Source organism: Bombina bombina, chromosome 1 (assembly GCF_027579735.1).
Source record: "Bombina bombina isolate aBomBom1 chromosome 1, aBomBom1.pri, whole genome shotgun sequence".
Taxonomy (NCBI): domain Eukaryota; kingdom Metazoa; phylum Chordata; class Amphibia; order Anura; family Bombinatoridae; genus Bombina; species Bombina bombina.
The window spans coordinates 570,161,401-570,188,895 of record NC_069499.1 but is presented as its reverse complement, the minus strand read 5'-3'; the positions used below and the strand labels follow the sequence as shown (position 1 = coordinate 570,188,895).

General features: G+C 36.5%; 1 protein-coding gene across 3 annotated transcripts in view; it reads left to right on the top strand.

Annotated features, from left to right (window-relative positions):
* The window catches only part of ERBB4 (erb-b2 receptor tyrosine kinase 4), a 1,322,334-nt gene that overhangs the window by 1,228,090 nt on the left and 66,749 nt on the right, over positions 1–27,495 (top strand). For all 3 annotated transcript variants that reach the window (XM_053698789.1, XM_053698786.1, XM_053698787.1), the window contains exons 21-25: positions 11,466–11,621; positions 12,079–12,154; positions 12,631–12,777; positions 18,029–18,126; positions 26,487–26,657. In XM_053698789.1, the coding sequence (XP_053554764.1) occupies positions 11,466–11,621; positions 12,079–12,154; positions 12,631–12,777; positions 18,029–18,126; positions 26,487–26,657 (648 nt within the window). The remainder of the gene's footprint in view (positions 1–11,465; positions 11,622–12,078; positions 12,155–12,630; positions 12,778–18,028; positions 18,127–26,486; positions 26,658–27,495) is intronic.

Here is a 27,495-nt window from a genome sequence, read left to right as displayed (position 1 = left end):
TATACCTCACAGGTTATTTCTATGTTTGTAAATATTCATACATTTGTTGCAGGGAGACCAGTTATCTTTTTAATACTGTATATTAAGGGTATAAAGACATATTACAGCAGCAAATCTGATTTGTCTACCTAAGCAATTGTGTGTGCTATGGAAAGAGTAACTTTTAGAGAAAAGGGAGATTTTCTAGATACTCGAGTTGGAGACCAGGGTAACAGAAGGGTTAACTGAATGTATTCATGGATGCACTGTTGTATTAATGTTATGTGAGTTTCCTCTGATTATAATATATATTATATATAGCTACCTATAGAATGTGGCATAAAAGGGTTATATCATGTTACCCACACATAACAGATGTCTAGGGCTAGTTAGTAGCTACTTTTCCTTTTCATATATCAATTCAAGTATTAAACCTTACACATTTGTTTTGTGTGGGTTAAACTATGAAAACAAATATTAAGTATCATATCTGGTTTGTGTGCAATATATATATATATATATATATATATTATGGCCTGAGTGCAAAAATAATGACATACATTTAAATTTTACACACCTTACCATTATGGGTTAATCTCTAATTGTTTTTATTTAATCACACTGTTTTATGTCATTTCAACCACTCGTGCATAGAGTAGCGTTATCCTATGACGCGTCAGATACCGCCCATTTGCGGTGGGTGTCCGCCTAATTTTGTCAGATACACAAAAATTTAAGTGTTTTCACACAAACACATCCAGACACTTCTGGATCCAACAACCTTCTATTCAAAAACATTTGGGTCTTTTCAGAACCAGCACTTTTTTTTACAGAAAAACAGCCGGATCCTGCCGGATCCATGCCTAATTTAGACAGATACACACAAATTTAATTGTTTTCAACACGAACACATCCAGACACTTCTGAATCCAACAACATTTTATTGCAAAACATTTGGGTCCTTTCAGAACCAGCATTTTTTTACAGAAAAACAGCCGGATCCTGCCAGATCCATGCCTAATTTAGACAAATACACACACATTTAAGTGTTTTCCACACAAACACATCCAGAAACTTCTGTATCAAATAACATTTTACTCAAAAACATATGGGTCCTTTCAGAACCAACACTTTTTTACAGAAAACCTGCCGGATCCATGCCTAATAACGACAGATACACACACATTTAAGTGTTTTCCACACAAACACATCCAGAAACTTCTGTATCAAATAACATTTTACTGCAAAACATTTGGCTCCTTTCAGAACCAGCACTTTTTAACAGAAAAACAGCCAGATCCTGCGAGATCCATGGCTAATTTAGACAAATACACACAAATTTAAGTGTTTTCAACACAAACACATCCAGACACTTCTGGATCCAACAACATTTTATTGCAAAACATTTGAGTCCTTTCAGAACCAGCAGTTTTTTGCAGAAAAACAGCCGGATCCTGCCGGATCCATGCCTAATTTTGACAAATACACACACATTTAAGTGTTTTCCACACAAACACATCCAGACACTTCTGTATCCAACAACATTTTACTCAAAAACATGTGGGTCCTTTCAGAACCAGCACTTTTTTACAGAAAAACAGCCGGATCCTGCCGGATCCATGCCTAATTTCGAGAAATACACACACATTTAAGTGTTTTCCACAAAAACACATCCACTACTGGATCCAATAACATTTTACTCAAAAACATTTGGGTCCTTTCAGAACCAACACTTTTTTACAGAAAAACAGCCGGATCCTACCGAATCCATGCCTAATTTAAACAAATACACACAAATTTAAGTGTTTTCCATACAAACACATCCAGACACTTCTGTATCCAAAAACATTTTACTGCAAAACATTTGGGTCCTTTCAGAACCAACACTATTTTTACAGAAAAACAGCCGGATCCTGCTGGATCCATGCCTAATTTAGACAAATACAAACAAATTTAAGTGTTTTCAACACAAACACATTCAGACACTTCTGTATCCAACAAAATTTTACTCAAAAACATTTGAGTCCTTTTAGAACCAACCGTTTTGCTGTTTTTCTGTAAAGAAAACTGTTGGTTCTGAAAGGACCTAGATGGATGTATTTGTGTGGGCAAAAATTAAATTTGTGTATTTCTGTCTAAATAAGACATGGATATGGTAGGATCAGATTATTTTTGTGTAAAAAAATGTGTTTGTTCTGAAAGGACCCAGATGATTTTGTGTAAAATAGTGATGGATCAGAAGTATCTGGAGGTATTTGTGTGGAAAACACATTTGTGTATATCTGTCTAAATTAGATATCGATCTGGCAGGATCTGGCTGGTTTTGTGTAAAAAAGTGTTGGTTCTTAAAAGGACCAGATGTTTTTTTGTAAAATATTGCTGGATCCACAAGTTTCTGGATGTATTTGTGTGAAAAACATATTTGTTTATATATCTGCCTGAGTTAGGCATGGATGCGGCAGGATGCGGCAGTTTTTCTGTAAACAAAAGTGTTGGTTCTGAAAGGACGCAGATGTTTTGTGTGCAAAATATTATTGGATCCAGAAGTGTCTGGAAGTATTTGTATAGAAAATATTTAAATTTGAGGATATCTGTCTAAATTAAACATGAATCTGGCAGGATCCAGCTGTTTTGAAGCAAAAAAAAAGTGTTGGTTCTAAAAGGACACAGATGTTTTGGTGTAAAATATTGAAGGACACAGAAGTGTCTGGATGTATTTGTGTGGAAAACACATTTGTGTATATCTGTCTAAATTAGGCATGGATCCAGCAGGATCTGTCTGTTTTTCTGAAAAGAAGTGTTGGTTCTGAAACGACCCAAACAATTTTGTGTAAAATATTTATGGATCCAGAAGTGTCTGGATGTGTTTGTGTGGAAAACAATTAAATTTGTGTGTATTTGTCTAAATTAGGCATGGATCCGGTAGGATCCAGCTTTTTTTCTGTAAAAAAGTGCTGGTTCTGAAAGTACCCAAATGTTTTGCAGTAAAATGTTGCTGGATACAGAAGTGTCTGGATGTGTTTGTGTGGAAAACACTTAAATGTGTGTGTATCTGTCTAAATTAGGCTTGGATCCGGCCGGATCCAGCTGTTTTTCTGTAAAAAAGTGCTGGTTCTGAAAGGACCCAAATGTTTTGCAGTAAAATGTTGTTGTATACAGAAGTGTCTGGATGTGTTTGTATGGAAAACACTTACATTTGTGTGTATCTGTCGAAATTAGGCATGGATCCGGCAGGATCCGGCTGTTTTTCTATAAAAAAGTGCTGGTTCTGAAAGGACCCAAATGTTTTGCAGTAAAATGTTGTTGTATACAGAAGTGTCTGGATGTGTTTGTATGGAAAACAATTAAATTTGTGTGTATTTGTCTAAATTAGGCATGGATCCGGTAGGATCCAGCTTTTTTCTGTAAAAAAAATGCTGGTTCTGAAAGGACCCAAATGTTTTGCAATAAAATGTTGTTGGATACAGAAGTGTCTGGATGTGTTTGTATGGAAAACACTTAAATTTGTGTGTATCTGTTGAAATTAGGAATGGATCCGGCAGGATCTGGCTGTTTTTCTGTAAAAGTGCTGGTTCTGAAAGGACCCAAATGTTTTGCAATAAAATGTTGTTAGATCCAGAAGTGTCAGGATGTGTTTGTATGGAAAACACTTAAATTTGTGTGTATCTGTCGAAATTAGGAATGGATCCTGCAGGATCCGGCTGTTTTTCTGTAAAAAGTGCTGTTTCTGAAAGGACCCAAATATTTTGCAGTAACATTTTGTTGGATACAAAAGTGTCTGGATATGTTTGTGTGGAAAACAATTAAATTTGTGTGTATTTGTCTAAATTAGGCATGGATCCGGCAGGATCCGGCTGTTTTTCAATAAAAAAGTGCTGGTTCTGAAAGGACCCAAATGTTTTGGAGTAAAATGTTGTTGTATACAGAAGTGTCTGGATGTGTTTGTGTGGAAAACAATTAAATTTGTATGTATTTGTCTAAAGTAGGCATGGATCCGGCAGGATCCGGCTGTTTTTCTGTAAAAAAGTACTGGTTCTGAAAGGACCCAAATGTTTTGCAATAAAATGTTGTTGGATAAAGAAGTGTCTGGATGTGTTTGTATGGAAAACAATTAAATTTGTATGTATTTGTCTAAAGTAGGCATGGATTCCGCAGGATCCGGCTGTTTTTCTGTAAAAAAGTGCTGGTTCTGAAAAGACCCAAATGTTTTGCAATAAAATGTTGTTAGATCCAGAAGTGTCTGGATGTGTTTGTATGGAAAACACTTAAATTTGTGTGTATCTATCGAAATTAGGAATGGGTCCGGCAGGATCCGGCTGTTTTTCTGTAAAAAGTGCTGGTTCTGAAAGGACCCAAATATTTTGCAGTAAAATTTTGTTGGATACAAAAGTGTCTGGATATGTTTGTGTGGAAAACAATGAAATTTGTGTGTATTTGTCTAAATTATGCATTGATCCGGCAGGATCCGGCTGTTTTTCTATAAAAAAGTGCTGGTTCTGAAAGGACCCAAATGTTTTGCAATAAAATGTTGTTAGATCCAGAAGTATCTGGATGTATTTGTATGGAAAACACTTAAATTTGTATGTATTTGTCTAAAGTAGGCATGGATCCGGCAGGATCCGGCAACATCCGGCTTTTACCCACACCCTTTGTGTTCCATGTATTTTAAATTTGATTAAATAAAGTTTCAATATTTTATGGTAAAGTTTCAAGATTTTATGGACGTTATGGCCGTGCATTTATATTTATGGAAAAAGTAAAGTAAGGCTTTGACAGATATTTATCTGAAAATGATTTTTTTGAGAACATTAGCACATTTAATAGATTTAAAATCATCTTTTAAATATAGTTCTTGGACTACCATGTAAGTTTTCATATTTCTGTATGTTGCATCTAGCACATACAGAAATGTGTATTGCAGGTTTCTCGGACAGTCAAAGGGTTAAACTGACCACCTTGGAATTAATTGAACATTTCAAACTCAGTATATGTTAGGTAGACATTTAGAGGCCCCTTACTTTTTTAGTATATGTTTTTACCTGTTTGTATACTGAACTGTAGATAAATCACTTCTGATAGTAGAAAGCAGACTACAATGTTCATATTAATACAGCAGGCAAAGGATTGGAGTTCTGAGTAGGAGATAAAAGTCAGAGGCAAAGTGGAATGTTACATTGAGCAGGCATTGTGTTTATTACAGTTCTGTGATAGCAGAAGCTTGGTGTCCTCAGAGCTGAGAAATGCATTGGGGAGACGCTTGCCGTGCATTGAGGTATTGTTGGCTTATCTGTCAAGACACCTGGATGGTTCATTAATAGCAACGAGCTCACAACAGAATGAATGTGCTCTGGATACAGACAGAGAGCATGGATCTTGTCTAACAGTCTTAACATCCAAGTGTACAATATTAATAGGAAGAAGGGAAGTGTTGGAGGATTGCCATGGGAGACTGTGCCATTAATTTACTCTGTGCATTGAGGCTTTTTATACTAAATGAGCACTTTCTGGCAAGACAGGGCCAATTATTTACTTATTTGGCTTTTTGCAACTGTTTAAAAAAGGGATGGACCTGGCAGAAACCATTAAATGAATATTTTGTTTTATAGTTACATTCTCTTTCATGATCAAATACAGAGTTATTAGTGAAAATATTCAAAGTCAATTTTTCCAGTAGCATGTTACGGGGAGGGGGGGGAGAGTGGAATTGTGGAAATAAGCATATATTTATTTGCACACACATCAACACACACACACAAATACACACAAACACACACACACACAAATACACGCAAACACACACAATACATACACACAAACACACACAATACATACACACAAACACACACACACACACAAATACATGCAATCACACACAATACATACACACAAACACACACACAAATACACACAAACACACACAATACATACACACAAACACACACAATACATACACACAAACACTCACAATACATACACACAAAAACACACACACACACAAATACACGCAAACACACACACAAATACACGCGAACACGTACAATATATACACACAAACACACACACAAATACACGCAAACACATACAATACATACACACAAATACACGCAAACACATACACGCAAGCACACACACATACCCACACACACACACACATACATATGTACATACACACACACATACCCACACACACATATGAACTTACACACACACACACACATACATATGTACATACACACACACACACATACCCACACACACATACATATGCACATACACACACAACAAACACACACAATACATACACACAAACACACACACAAATACACGCAAACACATACACGCAAGCACACACACACACATACATATGTACATCCACACACACATACATATGCACTTACACACACACACACATAAACACACACACGCACGTACAAACACACACGCACATACAAACATACATAAACATACACACACACATACACATAAACATACACACATACATAAACACACACACATAAACTTACACACATATAAACATACACACCTACATAAACATACACATACACATAAACATACACATGCACAGATATACACAAACACACACACACATTAACAGCAGAAGGGTTAAGGAATTTGGTTAAAGTAGACTAGTAACTTTTTTTACCACTGGTAACTTTTCTTCCCTATAGTAATCTATAGAATGTTTTTTTCTGTTCCTGTTTTGTGAAGTAAAATAGAGGGTATGGGTTTTCCTGTTCAAGTACAGAGGGTTTGGACTGTAGTAGAAGTAGAAAACTGATGTGCATGGGGAAAAAAATAGTTTTTTGTCCAATATATTCTTTTCCATAAATTTACATATTTTGTTTTAGTTTGCTATTTTATATTAGCTTTAATTTTGTCATTCTATTTAATACATCTAATTTTAGTGCACTGCATTTTTTGTAAAATTAAAAGTTTACTTGAAGGTACAGTAACAACTAGTAGTATACTATACGTATGTAACGTTACTAAACTGAAAGTGTCTACTAAAAAGTACATGAAACACATTTTTTTCCATTCATGATTCAGATAGAGTATGCACTTTTAACTCCTTAACAACCAGTGATGTACCCTGGTTATTAAGCCCTTAAGGACCAGCATCGTACCCTGTACAACGCTGCTGTCCTGGGCCTCTCTCTGCCGCAATCTCACTAAAAGTAGCGATATTGTGCTATTTCTGCATGCCCCACGAGTGGGTCAGTGCAGAAATAGACGGGCAGAGTTACTCTGTGGCCCTCTCCGCATCAGTGATGGAGGTTAGGAGGGAGGCGAGTGGGCGGCCCATCGCTGGAGGGGGGCGGGAGCGCTACACTACAGAATGTTTTTTATCTGAGAGCGGCAGGGAGGGGGAAGGAGGGAGGAACTTAGAGGGTTTGGAAAGGATCATGGATGGGGAGAGGGGTATATGAGAGAGGGGAAGGGCGTTGGGCAGCTACACTACAGAAAAACATTTTATTTTTTTTATTTAAATTACAGTACATTTAAAATAATAGAAAACTAGGTACTGGCAGACAGCAATTAGTTAGAAGGGGAGGGTTAGAGAGCTTTTTTGGAGGGATTAGGGAGGTGAGAAGGTAAGCGGGTACCCAGTGTCCCTTTAACCCTCTTGGGCATGGAGTTCACCAGAGCTTCACAGGTTGCCACTGGAACCCTCTTCTACTCCTCCATGACGACATCACAGAGCTGATGAATGTTAGAGACCTTGTGCTCCCCCACCTTCTGTTTGAGGATGCCCCACAGATGCTCAATAGGGTTTAGGTCTGGAGACATGCTTCCCAGTCCTTCACCTTTACCCTCAGCTTCTTTAGCAAGGCAGTGGTCGTCTTGGAGGTGTGTTTGGGGTCATTATCATGATGGAATAGTGCCCTGCGGCCCAGTCTCCAAAGGGAGGGGATCATGCTCTGCTTCAGTATGTCACAGTACATGGTGCCATTCATTGTTCCCTCAATGAACTGTAGCTCCCCAGTGCCAGCAGCACTCATGCAGGTCCAGACCATGACACTCCCACCACCATGCTTGACTGTAGGCAAGACACACTTGTCTTTGTAGTCCTCACCTGGTTGCCGCCACACACGCTTGACACCATCTAAACCAAATAGGTTTATCTTGATCTCATCGGACCAGAGAACATGATTCCAGTAATCCATGTCCTTAGTCTGCATGTCTTCAGCAAACTGTTTGCAGGCTTTCTTGTGCATCATATTTAGAAGAGGCTTCCTTCTGGGATGACAGCCATGCAGACCAATTTGATGCAGTGTGCAGTGTATGGTCTGAGCACTGACAGGCTGACCCCCCACCACCCCTTTAACCTCTGCAGCAATGCTGGCAGCACTCATACGTCTATTTCCCAAAGACAACCTCTGGATATGACGCTGAGCACGTGCACTCAACTTCTTTGGTCAACCAATAGCGAGGCCTGTTCTGAGTGGAACCTGTCCTGTGAAACCGCTGTTTGGTCTTGCCCACTGTGCTGCAGCTCAGTTTCAGTGTCTTGGCAATCTTCTTATAGCCTAGGCCATCTTTATGTAGAGCAACAATTCTTTTTTTCAGATCCTCAAAAAGTTCTTTGCCATGAGGTGTCATGTTGAACTTCCAGTGACCAGTATGAGAGAGTGTAAAAGCGATAACATCAAATTGAACACACCTGCCCTCCATTCACACCTGAGACCTTGTAACACTAACAAGTCACATGATAGGGAAAATGGCTAATTGGGGCCAGTTTGGACATTTCCACTTAGGGGTGTACTCACTTTTGTTGCCCACGGTTTAGACATTAATGGCTGTGTGTTGAATTATTTTGAGGGGACAGAAAATGTACACTGTTATACAGGCTGTACACTCACTAATAAATGAGAGGAGTGTACTCACTTTTGTGAGATACTGTATGTCTGCTATTTCTGAACAAAGGGGATCCCAGAGAAGCATTTACAACCATTTGTGCCATGATTGTACAAACTGTTTGTAAATAATTTCAGTGAGAAACCTAAAGTTTGATCGCATTTGGCGGTGAAATGGTGGCATGAAATATACCAAAATGGCCTAGATCAATACTTTGGGTTGTCTATTAAAAAAATATATAGTTTTGATAGGTACATTTAAAAAAAAAAAAGGCTCTATTTCTGTTTAAATGGAGTGATGGCAAAAATGATAAAAATGCTCTGGTCTTTTGGGGAAGTTTTAGTTGATAATACGGGCCTTAAGGGGTTAAACAACTTTCCATTATTTTATCTAATTTCCTTATTTTTCTTGGTATCCTTTGTTGGAAAGCATACCTACAGATAGGCTGAGGCTCAGAAGCAGGAAGGGAGCCAGCGAATGATTGGTGACTGCACATTTATGCCTCTTCTCATTGGTTTAACAATGAGTTCAGCTAGCTCCCTCCAAGTAGTGCATTGCTGCACCTTCAACAAAGGATACCAAGATAAGCAAAAATTGAATGAAGCAAAATTGGTAATAGACATAAAAAGAAAAGTTGATTACAGATGTGTGCTCTTGCTGTATCTGAAACATGAAAGAAAATATTTGGGCTACTAAATGTAAAGCCAGCAGCTGCTTAGCTATGCAACAAAAGTGTTAATACATGTTTAAAGTGAATGTAAATTTTGATGCTAAAGTGCCCGGTTTTTAAAAATTTGATTAAAAACAGGGGCACTTTAATTAATCAAAATTTACATTTCACTTGTGCTGTGAAAAAAAAACTTACCTTTAAATCTTGACAGCAGCTCCAGCTTCCTCCACCAGTCTCAAAGCCTCTTCCTGGGTCTAAAATGAGGAATCCAACTTCCTCCAATCACGGCGTTGAATCAGACACTGATTCCCCCGAGGGGGGGGAGCCGTGATTGGAGGATGACCAATCCATCATTTCTGATGTCAGAAATGGCTTGCGAAGACCGGAGGAAGCTGGAGCTGCTGTCAAGATTAAAGGGTAAGTTGTTTTTTTTTCACAATGGGAGTGAAATGTAAATTTTTATGAATTAAAGTGCCCCTGTTTTAAATCGAACTTTTAAAAACTGGGCACTTCAGCATCAAAATTGACATTCACTTTGAAATTAAAACTAATTTATTAAAAAGTTTTAAACAAACAACTCAGACAAATAAGATAAGTAGTGTACTATACTATTGTATGCTATATTTAAGTCCAATACGTAAACTTTTTTTTATATAGGATAACTAGGGGCACAGTAACTGGCAACTGTTATTGCTATTGCAATTTTAAAAGAAAGTAAATTGTTTTTATTTTCTTATTTTTTTTCATTTTTGGTCCGTTTAGTTTTCGTCAAAGCAACAAAATAACGAAAATGTAATTTTTGTTATTTTTCTTTGATTTTTCCAAAAACTAATGCACGTGTCTACTGTGTAATACTGGGTCACCAGTTATTAAAGTGACCCTGTACTGAAATGTTCTACCATCCATATGAAAGAGGAGTTATATATTTTCTTCGACAAGCTTTATTGTTTTTGTTTTTTTTAAACTTACAAACAGAATATGGTTCATTAATCGATATGCATCTCTTTATGATAAAAAGAAATCTAATGGGAGATCCTGAAAAAGACCAGAAATCAGTGTCTGATAAAACTGAAAAGTTTTTGTAAGGGCTCCCAGAACATTTCCAGGAACCCTAAAGTCCTTTGGCACAAGTGCTATTCAAAGCTTGTGTTTTACAGTTGTTTTTTTTAAATAGTTTTATTGCCTGAAAAAATATATAGTAAAAGCTGTTTAAATTTATACTAACATACAACTAGTTTAATTTCTGCACTTCTGACTAATGCTCATTAACTCAGATAGCATTAGCAGGAGTATCTTTTAACCAATCAGCATTAGCAGGGTTATCTATTAACCAATCAGCATTAGCAGGAGTATCTATTAACCAATCAGCATTAGCAGGATGTGCTTATCAGACAGCGAGAATTAGCAATAACTGTTTTTCAGCTAATGAGCATTGCTTGGAAGTGATACAGCTTTATAACAGTTTGCATTTTAAAAAGAAATAACATGTTTACACATTCCTTTTTCTTATGGATTAGAGAATTTCCTTTCAGTACTGATTCCCTTTAACACTGAAGAATCTGTGTCAGAGTGTGTTTAATATTGACAAATGCATTCATACCCAAATCCTGTGTAATAATAAATACTGGTGTAAGCTTGTGTTTAACTAAGGAGACACTAATACATGCTGATGCTATGCATAATGGCATTTTATAAATGTTGCAGCATTTGTTCATTTGAATAATTTAATACATGTCATCATTGATAGTTTAATTGAAGTTACATGATCATATATGTTAAACTTAGAATTAAGTAATATATAGACAAATTATTAAATTACTATGCTTTAGCATGGTACATACCATGGGTTAGAAAATATCTGCCTTTTAAAATGTAATATTTGTGAAGTAATCTTTTGTAGTTGTCTAACTAACATATACCACTCTATTCTGTCTTGCAGGGTATGCTGTATCTTGAAGACCGCCGCCTTGTTCACAGAGATTTGGCAGCCAGGAATGTTTTGGTCAAGTCCCCCAACCACGTGAAGATTACAGACTTTGGGTTGGCCAGACTGCTGGAAGGAGATGAGAAAGAATATAATGCGGATGGAGGCAAAGTGAGCTGCATTTCTACTCTGTAGATGTATTAAACAATTGTTGGATCAATCTGGTTGCAGCACATTACCAACATACAGAGAATGGATGTTACAAGCTGCATAAGTGTTTTTTTCTTGTAATAACAGTGAAGCCTTTCAGAAAAGAAAGTGAAACCATTACTACAAAGTGTTCATTTACAGTGTTTAAATACATTTCTAACATTTTTCAGTTGCCTTTAATTGAAAAGAAAATAGGTGAAGTCCCCTTTGGCAAATTAGCTAGAAATGAAGGGCCTTGTAGATACACATATCTATGACTGATATATATTTATATACCGGTGTGTGTGTATATATGTGTGTGTATATATATATATATATATATATATATACAGTCACACACATATATATAGTCTTACTCTGGAGTATTATTCTTGTATTAACTGAACTATATAACATGCATCTTGTTTTCTTCATGTAGATGCCAATAAAATGGATGGCCTTGGAATGCATCCACTACAGGAAGTTCACCCATCAGAGTGATGTCTGGAGCTATGGCAAGTGTCATGTTCTTTGTAAAAAAATAACCACAGTTTTATAAGGTTGCTTATAGTGCAGGGTTTCTCAACAACTGTGCCGTGGCCAAGTACTGGGCCATGATTCAACATACATTTTTGCTGCCCCTTTGCTATGAACTGATCACCACCCAGAATTCCATATGTATGGAGCTGTGGGCCTATCAGAGTGCCACTGTGCACGAACATATATATATTCAACTACTCCCCCCCTCCCCCTCCCGATGACTACCGAGCCCTGGACACATCCTGCTAAAAGTTACTGGGCCTAGAGGTCACTGGAGTTGAGAACCACTGTTATAGTGTAATCATATGATTTCTATTGAAAAATAGTAGCAATAAAATTGTTTTCAAAAAGTATACACCAAGATTTATTAGTTCTTAGAATGTTATGAATTTCCATTGAGCTATAATTAGTTTTATTTATGCCCCAAAGTTTAATGAACCATGTTTTATAGGAGTAACCATTTGGGAACTGATGACCTTTGGTGGAAAACCCTATGATAGCATTCCAACACGAGAAATCCCTGATCTTCTAGAGAAAGGAGAGAGGCTTCCTCAGCCTCCTGTATGCACCATTGATGTCTACATGGTTATGGTGAAATGTAAGTATTTGTTAAGCTCTGGCCCAATCTTGAATCCAGTTTTAAGTTATCAAAATGTGAACTTTACACACATAAACACGTGGGCAGAATCACAGATCATGAGAAAAATACCTCTACACATCTCATTTAGGCCTATATACAAAACGCAGGTTGTATTTATGCAAGGAAACTAGCTATGATTCACACATGTGTGTATTCACCTAGATTCCAGATTCCTAGGCTTTGTTTTTAGTTATTACTAAGAAAAGCAAGTTGAATTGATATCAAAGTAATTTTATCTATACATTGTGTATGTGAGCAATTAAGGCCACATATAGGTATATAAATATTTTACAAAAATACATCAGATATATATTGAAATATATGTTTAAAAATGAATAGAATGTTTTCTACTATGTGAAGAACATTGGAATGTAAAATATTCATAACTACCTCGGATTAGCGAGTGAGTGTTAGTTGTTTTTTTTTGTTTTTTGTTTTTTCATTTTGTGCACTCTTTTGAGATCTATGGGGAGAAAATGTAAGTGGGGTTGCAATATCTGAAGTCCTCAAATTAGTGTGCAAACATTTTACTTTCAACTTCAATAGATACGCTTTAAAATTTTACTTCTGGTAGTGTTTGCGTGCGAGCGAAAGCGCTATATAGTGTGCCACATGTAATCTGGTCGCCAGTATGAGCTTGCAATATAAAATTTCACTGTGGGTTTTACAATTCCACTAAGTTTTTATAAAGTAATGGGTGCCACCATTTTGGAATTTAGGATTTCCCTTATCTCTGCTTAGGGAAATTAAGTACAGATATAAAACAGGCAAAAACATGTAAAAACATAAATTGTGCAAATAATGACTTTGATATGACAATAATAATATAACTATCTAAAAGAGATTACCCTTATGATTGTTTGCACATGAGATAAACCAGCTTGTTGGCTGTTTCGTTTTGTCTAATTTACATAAAAATATGATGGAAAAGAGGTGGCATGACTATAGATTAAATATAGATTTTTTAAATTTTATTTTATTCTTAGAACTTTATATTTTGGCCAAGATAAAACATGCAAAAAATAAAATTTTTACTGTATCAAAATGGATATGATAATAATGCTTCACTCAATATCCCTTAAATGAATGTCATCTCCAGACAGGTTGCCATAAGCAAAATTAAAGACAGTATTGAGAGGTCACCACTATTAAACCATGTGATTGTTTAATAGTGCGTTTTTGTCACACACACAGCATTACTGGACCTAATCAGCGGGCTGCACAAGGAACCCAGTCCAGCACAGGGTACATTTATTAGATAAGCACTGAGCTCACTGTGTATGACAGGACAAAAGCAGTCGGTGTAAAAACACAAGATGGAGATATATGAGAGGCTCATGTTGTAATTACATAAGCGCGAATAACTTGTTTCTTGAAGTGCGTCTCTTCAAACCATTCTTCTCATTACAAGTCTGGTCTCCCTGGAGCTTCTGATTTCATTTAGGAGTGATTAACTGCTCCCTCCTTGAGTGACGTCCCTATTCCCTCTTTGGTATATGCTGAAAAGGCCACTGCACTATACGAAAAAATCCTATGACAAAGAAAAAAATGCTTTTATTAATGAGACTTTGGATGTTTTCCCTGTTCTCATGACAGCAATACTGCATGTAGTACTGCCCCCTGCTGCCTCAGACTGTTACCTTCTAAAGGGCACTTACCATTCATTACAAGCTGTGTGGGAGTTTATTAAAATAATTTAAAAAAAAGTAACGTTAAACCTAAATAAGTCCTACTATTAGAAAGGCATGTTTGCAAAACTAGAACCCAATGCAGGGTAAATTGAGCTGAAAACAGCATAATTTGATCACTATGTAAATTTGAGTACATCTCCTTTGCATTGTTTTAGCACCCTGTTCACTTTTGCATATCTTTTACCTAAGCATTAGCAAGGTATCCAATAGAGGAAGTTTATTTAAATGGATGCTAGTTTTGCCTCAAGGTATTATTGCTTTTAAAGGGACAGTCTACCATAGAATTGTTATTGTTTTAAAAGATAGATAATGCCTTTATTACCCATTTCTAAATTTTGCATAACCAACACAGTTATTAATATACTTTTTACCTCTGTGATTACCTTGTATCTAGGAACCTTCTTCCAGCCCCCTGATCACATGACTGTGACTGTTTATTATCTATTGTCTTAACTTTAGCATTGTTTTGTGCTAAATCTTAAATAACATTTTGTGCCTGAACACAGTGTTATCTATATGGCCCACGTGTACTTTCTGTCTCTTTGTGTTGAAAAGAGATTTAAAAAGCATGTGATAAGAGGCAGCCCTCAAAGGCTTAGAAATTAGCATACGAGCCTACCTATGTTTAGTTTAAACTAAGAATACCAAGAGAAAAAAGAAAATTTGATGATAAAATTAAATTGAAAAGTTGATTAAAATTAAAAGTCCTATCTGAATAACGAAAGTTTAATTTATACTAGACTGTCCCTCTAAGTTGCTTCTTGGGCTAAGAACTCCTGGACCTACAGCATCTGTCAGGCACATTGCCTGACCCTGGGACTCCTTTGACAGATCTCAGAACCATAGCTTTGCTGTCCCAATGTTAGCATTCTGCCAACATCAGACCTCAGATCAGACACCTGGCCCTTCAGCTCCATATACACATCAAACTCTGACCTTGCAGCCCTATAACTACATCAGACCTCAGATCAGACACCTGGCCCTGCAGCTCCATATACACATCAAACCCTGACCTTGCAGCCCTATAACTACATCAGACCTCAGATCAGACACCTGGCCCTGCAGCTCCATATACACATCAAACTCTGACCTTGCAGCCCTATAACTACATCAGACTTCAGATCAGACATCTGGCCCTGCAGCTCCATATACACATCAAACCCTGACCTTGCAGCCCTATAACTACATCAGACCTCAGATCAGACACCTGGCCATGCAGCTCCATATACACATCAAACTCTGACCTTGCATCCCTATAACTACATCAGACCTCTGATAAATGTCTCATCCCTACAGCACCTGTAATAATGTCATCATTTCTCAGATCAGATGCACTGCATCCCCTCTTCTGACAAATCCCACATCAAATCAGAACCCTGGTCTTGCAGCCCCACTGTCAGTCCTGTAGCTGCATTCTAGCCATATACACATATCTGATTATACTCTGGCCCTTTAGTCCCATACTTTTATATCACCAGGATCAGCTGCAGTGTTTTCCCTGCATGCAATGCATGATCTACACAGTGACACAGGCCATTTCAATGCTTTGAGATTTAAGGCAATGAGAGTTGTTCAAGCTGCTAAATAGTAAGCCATGGTCTTATGAACCACAACACTTACCTGTCTAAAACTATTACACATACACAGCTCAATTATGATTATTATTACTATTAATAATATGTATATATATATATATATATTTAAATAAACAAAACAGCTCATCTATGAACCATTTAATATAAAAGAGGCTGATATTAAATCATTTAATTGTACATATGTAATATTATGAACCTTTTCATTTAACTGTATTACAGAAAGTACTGTGTTTCCTTCCATACAATCATATCACCCAATCATATTACTGTGCACCCATTTTCACCTACAGATTCATATCTCTTAATAAATGCAATGGGCCATCTGCTGCTGATTACCTCCCCAAAACTAGAGCATTAAATGAAACAGCTAGTAGCAGCGAGGAGCTATCTGTGAAGGGGTTAAAGCTGTGCGCTGTGACTGCAATGCTTTACAATTCTCTGCACTTTATCTTTTGGGTGTAAGCACAGAGCGGACTTGCTTCAGTAAGCAGGGCCTAAGAAGAGAGTGGAGGAAGAGATGATATATACCGAGCTCAGTAATGCTTTGTTCTGCAGAGAGACACCTATTTCACCTTGGCACAAATAACCAACTGCTCTGTTGCCAGAAAGGCGAGAAACCCCTTCTAATAAAATGTGTCCTATTGCTTCCAGAGAGGCCAGTAAACCTTCAAATAACATGTCCTGTTGCTCTATGAGAGACTTGGAATCTCTTCTATATAACTAATCCTATTTCTGCCTGAGGGCTTAGGAAGCATTTCCAATATAGCCTACTCTGTTGTTAACAAAAAGGCCAGTAATCCCATATAATATAATTTACACTAGCTGTGCCAGAGAGGTCACAAACCTTCTTTAATCTACCTTACCCTTTCACTGCCAGAGAGGCCAGAGGCCCATTCTAATCTAGACCTAGATGCCATCACTTTCCTTGCTAAAGTAATATTTATTTGGCTCTCATTCTGATTTTTTAGCTCTTGCTGCTTCAGTGAATTAACCTTGTAATATTCTGATGGAAGTATCTGTTAAAAACTGTAAAAACAAAGTAAGTTGGACTCCACAGGTGGAGAAAGATTAAAAAAGCTGCCTTATTGAAAAATACATTTAAAATATGTTTACACATGAACGGAGCCTAATAATTCTGATGTGTTTTGCTCTGAAAAGTCAAAGAAAACATTATCTCTGTGACTATCTATTGCTTCTGCATCCAAGCCAGTCTGTATTACAATAACCTTACTATGTGCAGCCATTTCAGATCCCAGAAAACCATGCACAGTGGGAGCTTGAAAGTAAAATGAATAATAAATATAAGCATAAATAAAATGGAAAATACCAGTGATGTGTAATTAAAGGGACAATAAGCCAAAGTTTTTTATATCATGATTCAGGTAAACAATACAATTTTAAACAACATTCCAATTTACCTCTATTATCTAATTTGCTTAATTCTTTAGATATCCTTTGTGGAAGAAGTAGCAATGCACATGGGTGAGCCAATCACATGAGGCATCTATGTGCAGCCACCAATCAGCAGCTACTGAGCCTATCTAGATATGATTTTTAGCAAAGGATATCACGATAATGAAACAAATTAGATAATAGAAGTAAATTAGAAAGGTGTTTAAAATTGCATGCCCAAAAAATTGGGTTACATGTCCCTTTAATAGTGACCATTGCCTGTAGAGACTTGTTATTTAGATAATTATGTTTAAGATTTTAGGCTGATGTCAATTGAAAGACAGGATAAGCGGATTGGCTTATTCATTTTTAACAGCTTATCAAAACAATTTAATAGAAAAATAGTCTAATTTTTACTGCATGGTCATTTTAATCTGTAATACAAATATATGAACTATGTCTTTTTAGTGATAAACGTGGTAAAAAGATGATATCCAGTTATTGCCAGTAACTTTTTATTCTTCCACCCAGGCTGGATGATTGATGCTGACAGCCGACCCAAATTTAAAGAGCTGGCTGCAGAATTCTCCAGGATGGCCCGAGACCCTCAGCGATACCTAGTTATACAGGTAAGTTACAGCCCAGATTAAACAAAGCATCATTGCTCGGCCACAGAAAACAGGTGACCCAATTCAACTTATTTAAGGAAGAATAATAAATTAAATGTCCAGAACAACTTAAAAAAGGTAACATGGTCTTACATATACAAGTAGAGAAGATAGAGGGGGTGATATGACAGTGACTATAATTTGTAGAGAAAAAAGAGTAATCCTGAAGTGAAGGTTAAGACTAGTTTGCAAAAAAATAAGTACAATTGACAGAAAACAGGTTATATGTGCGGAAAAGCCTTCTAGCAAGGGTGACAGTAGATTGCCTGGGAAGTAAATCAGATTATACTATAAATATGACTAAACAGAGCCTCTTCTGACAAATTGATTATCTGAATTCAAACTCAATGTAAAAAGAAAATGGAGAAACACAATTAGCTGAGAATAAACAGCCTACAAATTAGTCAGTGCTTCAGTATTTAGTACAGAACATTTCTGTGAAGGACATAGGGCCTGAAGATCTAAATGACATCTCGTCAGTATGGCAAAATCTCTCAAAGAATTTAAGAAACACAAATTTTACCTTGAGAGATGTTTATTTTACTATACAGGGTTTTCTGTATGTGAAAAAGATTTCTATATTACAATATAAGGTCTAAAAAAATCCAAAAGATGATGTGTGATTTCTCTCCATGGCAGTGAGTTTCTAATCATCAGGACCATAGTGAGCTAAAACTTCAAATGTACATCTGGGTTTTCTACTTTTCCTGGTTCAGTGGAGAACTTCCTGGCATTGTTCCAGCTCTTTGGCAGGATCAGCCTGATATACTACAGGAAATGTCTTCTCTGTAAAAGGCCTAGTGAGCTAAAAGAGACCAGTTGGCATTGGCCTATTTTAACAAGCACAACATTTTCCAGCCTTTTTTCATTCTCAGCTGGGTGTGTCTATTTTATTTTTTTCTATTCAGAACCTATGTATAATATATTTTATATTATTTGTATTCAATATGCTTAGTACCTGTGGCATCCTTTACATATTAGCTTAACTGCACTTATCGGCTGTTCTGCACCTGCTGTTTTGTTCAATCTGTCATCATTATATCACTTCTTCTCCAATCCACTATGTTCTCAACACATTAACTATGATTATCCTTGTTACAATAGACTATTATGTCTGTTGCTATACAGCTCTCTGAATCTGCTGTGTTTCCATTCTTTCCTTGTGTATTTTTGTTCTCATCCTCCATTCTTCAGCTTATGTTCTGCTCTTATTGAATCTGCCAGTTGAAGCTTCCAGTTGGGTCTCTCTCTGTAAAGGTGATATGTTTTCTTTTACCATTTTTTATTACAAATATGGAAATTGTATAGTGCTGTGATAAAGTGTCAAGGAAAGTGATAGCTTTGTTGCCTTGGGAATTTACAGCAACCAGCTAAGCATTCAGCCTATATGTTGTTATTTTCCAAGCATATGTTATTCATAGTCAGTTCAGTTATCTCCACTATGACCTTTTGAACCCAGTCTTGCTGCTGAAATACATACATATGCACAGTCCTTATATCAAGCATACCCAGCACACTCCAGCCTCAACAACACAAAAATACATATCAATATCTCATGCTTTAGGGATGTTACAATTAAATTATTATACAAACTTTTCACATTACTCAATATAAATGTATTGATATTACACCCATCATGTGCAACTACAGCTCCCACAATAGGATACTATTATATTGCGAGACAGTAATGCGCTGCTGTTAACAATACAGCACACCCCAGTTGTGATGCTATTATACTGTAATAACTCCCACTATACCACAATGTGATTTTCATACTACTACACATGTAAGCTTGGATTCTGTCCCAACTTTACAGTTTACTACTTGGTAATAAAAAGTTAGAGGGAAAGTAAAGTCACAATTAAAATGTAATGATTCAGATCATGCAAGCCTGAAATAAAGACAGACACCGTTTTTGTTTATCCAGTTGTAATTATTCAGTGCAACTTATAACATCCAAGTGAAAGATATAACACAAACATGTCAGGCAAAAATAATTTACTTGTAAACTCAATCAGGTGTAGCTAATCACCTTCTCAACGGCAACTGTGGGCATATTGATTAGCTCAGCATGAAAAGAGATTCCTGGAGCATCTCAGTCCCTGGTAGTGCAACTGAAGCAAACAAACAACTATGAGTGGCAAGGCACTTTCAAAAGGTCTCCGGGATAATGTTGTGGACAGACGATGGATACAAGAAAATATCAAAGGCTTTAGCAATGCCTAGCAGCACAGTGAAGTCTATTATTAAGAAGTGAAAGGTATTTAGTACTACACAGACCCCCTCTGGATCAGGACATCACTCCAAAATGGATGAAAGAGCCAGGAGGAAACTGGTACGAGAGGCTACCAAAGGGCCCACAGCAACTCTGAAGCAGTTGCAGAGATTTATGACAAAGAGTGGTCATTGTGTGCATGTGACAACAATATCCCAAAAACTTCCACAAATGTGACTTGTATGGGAGAATTGCAAGAAAAAAAGCAATTCCTCAAGAAAGGTTACATGCAGTCATGACTTAGCTTTGCCATAACACACCTAGGAGATTCTGAGGCCACAAGGAAAAATATGTTATGTTCAGATGAGACTAAAATTGAATTATTTGGCCTCAACAGCAAACAATATGTCTGGAGGAAATCCAATACAGCTCACCATCCAAATAACACCATACCTACAGTAAAGCATGGGGGTGGTAATATCCTGTTATGGGGGTGTTTCTCTGCAGCAGGCACTGAAACACTTGTCAGGATAGAAGGAATAATGGATGGGTCAAAATACCAATACAAATTCTTGAGGAAAATCTGCTGCCCTCTGCCAGGAAGTTGTCAATGAGAAGAAAGTTTACCTTCCAACATGACAATGCCCCAAAGCACACAGCAAAAATTACCACAAAGTGGTTGAATGAGAAACATGTGAATGTATTTGCATGGCCTAGTCAGAGCCCACACTTAAACCCCATTGAATATTTGTGGCATGACTTGAAGACTGCAGTTAACAAGCTTTCACCATCAAACGTAATGGAACTGGAGCAGTTCTGCAAAGAAGAGTGGGCATATATTGCACATTCTAGATGTGAAAAGTTTGTAGATGCATATCCTAACAGACTAAAGGCTGTAATTAAAGCAAAAGGTGGTTCAACAAAATACTGACACAAGGGGGTGATCCTTTTTGCAACACATTGATTCTGTTTTTGAATTGTCTTTATTTTTGCCTGACATGTTTGTGTTATATCTTTCACTTGGATGTTATAAGTTGCACTGAGTAATTACAACTGGATAAACAAAAACTGTGTCTGTCTTTATTTCAGGCTGCAAAGCAACAAAATGTGATTATTTTCAAGGGTGGTGATTCTTTTCAATACCTCCTGTACTTGTGTACAACAACAAAAGATGCGTTATTTCACCCTCAATAGCACTGCCATTATAAGTTTCTAAAAAGCCACCTTGTGCTTGCGATATGGTGGCGATGAGCTCCATACCGCACAAAATACAAGGGCTGCTTTGACGTGCTCGTGCACGCTTTCCCCATAGCCATCAAAAAAACTAACACCTGAACCGCGGAATGACGATCACCGTAATGCAACCCCATTGCTGTCTATGGGGAAAAAAAAGTTACGTTTAAACCTAACACCCTAAAATAAACCCCAAGTGTAAACACCCCTAATCTGCCGCCCCCGACATTGCCGACACCGAAATAAAGTTATTAACCCCTAATCTGCCGCTCCCGACATCGCCACCACTAATAAAAGGTATTAACCCCTATTCTGCCGCTCCCTGACATCGCCGCCACTATAATAAAATTATTAACCCCTATTCCCCCGCACCCCAACATCGCCGAGTTGGTTGAACTACTGTTTCTTGAGGGTTTATTCCTCTTGGAAATACTCCTTTTTAAAGATTTTTTTTTTTTTTTAAAAAAGCACTATTTTGTGTGGTGCAAACTGGATCTCTACCAACACTATTTAACAGTACTAGGGCCTGTTAGATGCTTGGCTCTTTGCTACTCACTGGTAATAAAACACCTGGTAACCTGCAAGTGTTCTCCCATCCTGCAAGTTAAGAGCATAAACAGAAATAATCTGTTAATCCTCTATGTCCCTGCTGAAGTTTTAATAGGTTATTGTCTGCAGTAGAAGATCACTGTCTAGAGTTTCACTGATACTGCCCAGTAGACTTTACCAAAATCCATGTGGTACTTTCATGGCTTATTGAAAGACTTGACTCTGAAGCTTGTATTTAGGTGCTCTAACACTGAAGCTGGCTAAAGCCTCTTCACAAATACCCTGATTTACATATTTATTGAAGAAGTACCAAAACAGATCATCCAATTTGTAGCTGATGGTTCTTATGCAGTAGCACTGTTAGGTCGAGCTTGAGGTTCTTTAGGTTAATTACGGGATGACCAATTATGACAGATCACCTTTGATACTTGTATAGACTTTTTATGAAAAAAGTCTTTACGTTAAAGCTATTTAAAATTACTAATTACAATTGTCAATTTGATAAACAAGCTCCAAAACCTACAAATATGAAAGTAACAGATGTCAAGAATATAAGTGAGGATTTTGTGGCCGCTTGTTATGTTGAGTGTCATAAAGTGCTGCTATTACACTACTGTGTGCCATTGTGATACAGTTACACAAAATATCTACAATATGCTGCTTATTTACCAATAACTTAAAGGGGGTGGGGGCAACCAGAAAACACAGTTATAATATAGCAGTGATTGACAGTGCATATGAAACATGCTTTTGGATGATACTTTTTATGTTTGTGTTCATTGCCAGTGTGGGCACAGCACTCTATACACTATGGATGTGTTTAACCTGCTCTAGTTCTATGACAAAATAGATTGTAAGCTCACTTGTTGAACAGGCACTACGATATTTATACTTGTTTGTTTTATTCTCCTTCTGCATAATTGCATTCATCTTGTTATTATTTTGCTCACAATGCTGTCACTGTTTACTGAAATATCTCCATTGTCCCATAGACTCTGTTTATGCATTTATGTTCTGCATAAGATAAGCACGCCTAGACATACAATGTCTTCCTGTCATGCTTTTACTGTGCTTCATTGAAAATGACATTACTGCAGAGCTAACAACCTGATGGTTGTTGAAAGAGAATTTTTTTAAACTTCTGTACTAATAAGTAGAGGTTGATTTCACAGGCTGGTTTAGGGCCAGATTGCCAGTGGAGCAGTATTTATCGATCCCGCATATCCTCAGGTGCGCTAACCCGACATGAAATATTACAATTTCACATACCAATGTTCTTCACATAGAAGAATATGTTCTAACTATTCATAAATACATATTTCTACATATATCTGATGGTATTTTGGTACAATATATATCTATACCTAAATATATAGATGACTAGATATAGGTATTGATATATACAGATCTATTTAGGAATATCTATTTATAAATACATAGAACATATTCTGCTATGTGTAGAACATTGGAATGTGAAATATTTACAGTAAATACACATTATAACACTTTATTAAATATGAATATTGCATAAATATTATTTAACATGTTTTCATCTACTAGACTGCAAAGGGTTCCAATGCACTTATATATAAGTCTATATACGTGCACATATGTATTTATTAGGGATGGACGAATGTGTAAATTACCGAATTCGAATGTTAGAACGAATGTTATTACCGAAATTCAAATTATAAATATGAATGTTGATAAGAACGAATTTTCTTACAAATTCTATAATCGAATGCTATTTACAGTTTTCGAATGTCACTTTCAAATTCGAATGTTTATAATTATATTGAATGTCCACATTTGAAATTTCGAATTTAACATTCTATTTAACAAATACTATCCAGAAGTTCAATAGTTCATAGGGTAGGGAGGGAATCTAGTAAATTGATACATAATAGATACAAATATATCATTTTGAATGTTTCTATATAAAATATTGCATAATTTGAATATTACATTAAAAGAAAGCATTAGAAATACTATAACAAACATATAAATTCGAATTTTTCGAATATTACATTTAAAGAAAGCATAAGAAATACTATTGCAAATATAAATTCAAATTTTTCTAAATTAATATTTTCGAATGTAATCGTAAATTTTGAAACTGAACTTTCGAAAATCGAATGTTAGAATGTTATGTAAACATTCGAAATTCGATTCAAACGAATGTGTTAAAATTTGTTTCATTTTTCGAATGTTGCGAAACATTCGCCCATCCCTAGTATTTATGTTATTTTCTGTACACACATATATACATATATAAATACATACATATACATATTTAGACGTGCATGTATGTATCGCTATGTTAAAGCCCTCTGCAGCCTTTTTTTCTATCATTTTAGACCTTCTTTCTTTGAGCCCTTATAACTTTATTGTGCTTTATTTATTTTAATTTTAATAGATTGTGTTATTTTGAGTGTACTTTTAAATGTATTCTTGATTTTTTTTGTAACTTTTTTTGTTCCACAAAACCAGAGCTCTGAGGACGTGTTATCCTGCCCCGCTTTAAATTTAATTGCGCTCAAGTGATCGTGTTTACTTTCAACTTGTTATACAAGCACTACATCTGATGCATGCAAAAAGCCGTTATAAACCAGACATTGCTTTTTGTGTATTTGTTAGCGCGCCACTCGTAATCTGGCCCTTTAATGCATTTCATATAATTATATATAAAAAAATCATTATATTTCTTAACACCAACGCAAATAAAACAGAAACTCCCTTTATTCATTTAAAAAGGCTGATAGAATAATAATACTAAAAGGTTTGTACTTTTAAACAGAAAAGTACTCTTTAACACCAGCAGCTGACTGCTGCATTTCTTGTAGCCTTTATTATCACAACCATTTTTATGTTCTCAAACTTTAGAAAAGAGTTTAGCTCATGGATGTCTGCAGGAACTTTCCTACAGGACAAAAAAAGTTCCATAATAATATTAACATAGGCTAACATGTCCTGGTGACTTTTATATATCTTATCCCTGGATTTAATTTCAAAAGAGGGGCCTCGTGTCCCTGTAGGGTGCAACAAAATAAGCTTTTTAACTTTCTATACTTAAAAATCAGACTCTAGGGGGCATATTTATCAAGCTCCTGACGGCTCGCCGGAAACAGAAGTTATGAAGCAGCGGTCTAAAGACCGCTGCTCCATAACCTGTCTGCCTGCTCTGAGGTGGCGGACAGAAATCGACAGAAATCAATCCGATCGAATACAATCAGGTTGATTGACACCCCCTGCTAGCGGCCAAATCTGCAGGGGGCGATATTGCACCAGCAGTTTACAAGAACTGCTGGTGCAATGATAAATGCAGAGAACGTATGCTGTCGGCATTTATCGATGTGCAGCGGACATGATCCGCTATATTGGATCATGTCCGCTCGCACCATCATAAATAGGCCCCAAAATGTGTAAAAACCTGGAGTGCATTTGCTGTGCATGACTATGGATGGATTTTCCAATTCTTGGTTGCTGGAAAAAATATTCTTTGACTAGTGCCCTTACAAGGTGCTATCTCCAATCAGTTTTCATTTTGTATAAATTATATAAAATAAATAAAAGAAGAATTATTTTTTTTTAAAAAAAAATGCTCTAATGAAAAAAAACATTTTAATTTTATGCTAGAATGTTTTAAGATTTTACATAATTTTAACATAAATAAAGTGAAAATAGTGCCCTTAAAATCCCAAAATCTGTGTATGTATACACACACACATACATATATATATATATATATATATATATATATATATATATATATATATATATATAGTTTAATCATGCTTTTTGGGTCTGAGAGTGACTGGTAATGTGGTTCGGAATTTATTTTCTCTGAGTAATTCAATGTTTGAAGGTGAAATGTTTCAGCTGCTCCATTTTTATTCTACGTCAAGCTGTAACAGTCCAAAAAATTCACACAAGGAATCACCAGACCTTGTCAAACGCTGTCCAGAAATTGATTCTGTTAGAAAAGGAGATAGAGAGAAAAGGAGAGATAACATAAAAAGCAGTAATGTGGATAGGCTCATTTGATTCAAAGCTTTTCTGATTCGGTCAATATGTCCCTGAAATAAATCACATTATGCAGTCTTGAGTTATATTCCTTTGGTGATGCTCTATGGAGATTGTGATGGACTTGCATAACCTTTTTGTTTGTCTTGAACTGAAAAGATTTTACTTCCTGATAATAATTCTTTAGTTTACCACATTCTTGGCAATCCATTCAGCATAGTACAGTGCAAAGATGCCCTTATATTGGGATAAACTCAATAAGATATTGGTTGGTTTATAAGATGAACCTCTTCTCTCCTAGGGGGATGACCGTATGAAACTTCCCAGCCCCAGCGACAGCAAGTTCTTCCAAAACCTTCTGGATGATGGTGACCTTGATAATATGATGGATGCAGAAGAGTATCTTGTTCCTCAGGCATTCAGTATCCCTCCCCCTATCTACACCTCCAGGACAAGAATTGATTCCAACAGGGTAAGTTTGCTACTGTTAAGCAGCTGACATATACCTAAGAGATAATGTGTCTCTAGAGTGACAAGATAAAAGATGAGAATAGTGGATGAAAGTTGTGATACTATAATGTAAAATGTTTAAAGGGTCGTGAAACCCAAAATGTTTCTTTCATGTTTCAAGTTGAGTGTCAAATCTTAGGAAAAAAACAACTTTCCGATTTATTTCTATTATCAAATGTACTTCATTCTCTTGGTATCTTTTGTTAAATAGCAGTTAATTAGGTTTACGCCTGTGCATGTGTCTGAAGCACTATATGACAGGAGTTTCACAAGAACAATTTTAGCAACGTTCTACATTTGCAGGAGCAATAGATGGAAGCAGTGTTTGCACAAACAGCTGACATATAGTGCTCCCTGCATGTACATGCTACCTACCTAAGTATGCTCTGAAACAAAGAGTGCCATGAGAATGAAGTACATTTGATAAAAGACATAAAAAGGAAACTTTTTTTAAAACTGTAAAGCTCCTTTTTCCTGTAATTTACATCTGAAAATTGTGGGGGGCTTCTCAAAACTAAACCTGCCACATCTACATACCTAATTGACCTCAGCAGGGTTGATCTGAGAAGGAACTGTAAAACAAAATGTGTCAAAAGAAAAATGACAATGACAAGCCTAGTGTACTTCAATTCTTCAGATGAGATTGGCTCCTCCATATAAGGCAAGCGGTGGGCTGATTTTGGGTATTAACTATTGCAGAAAAGTATTAATGCATTCTAAACAATGTCACACTCACATAGTATGTTGAATGACTGCCCCTTTAATTTAAAGGGAACTGCTGGGTACTTTCTAGAGAAGTG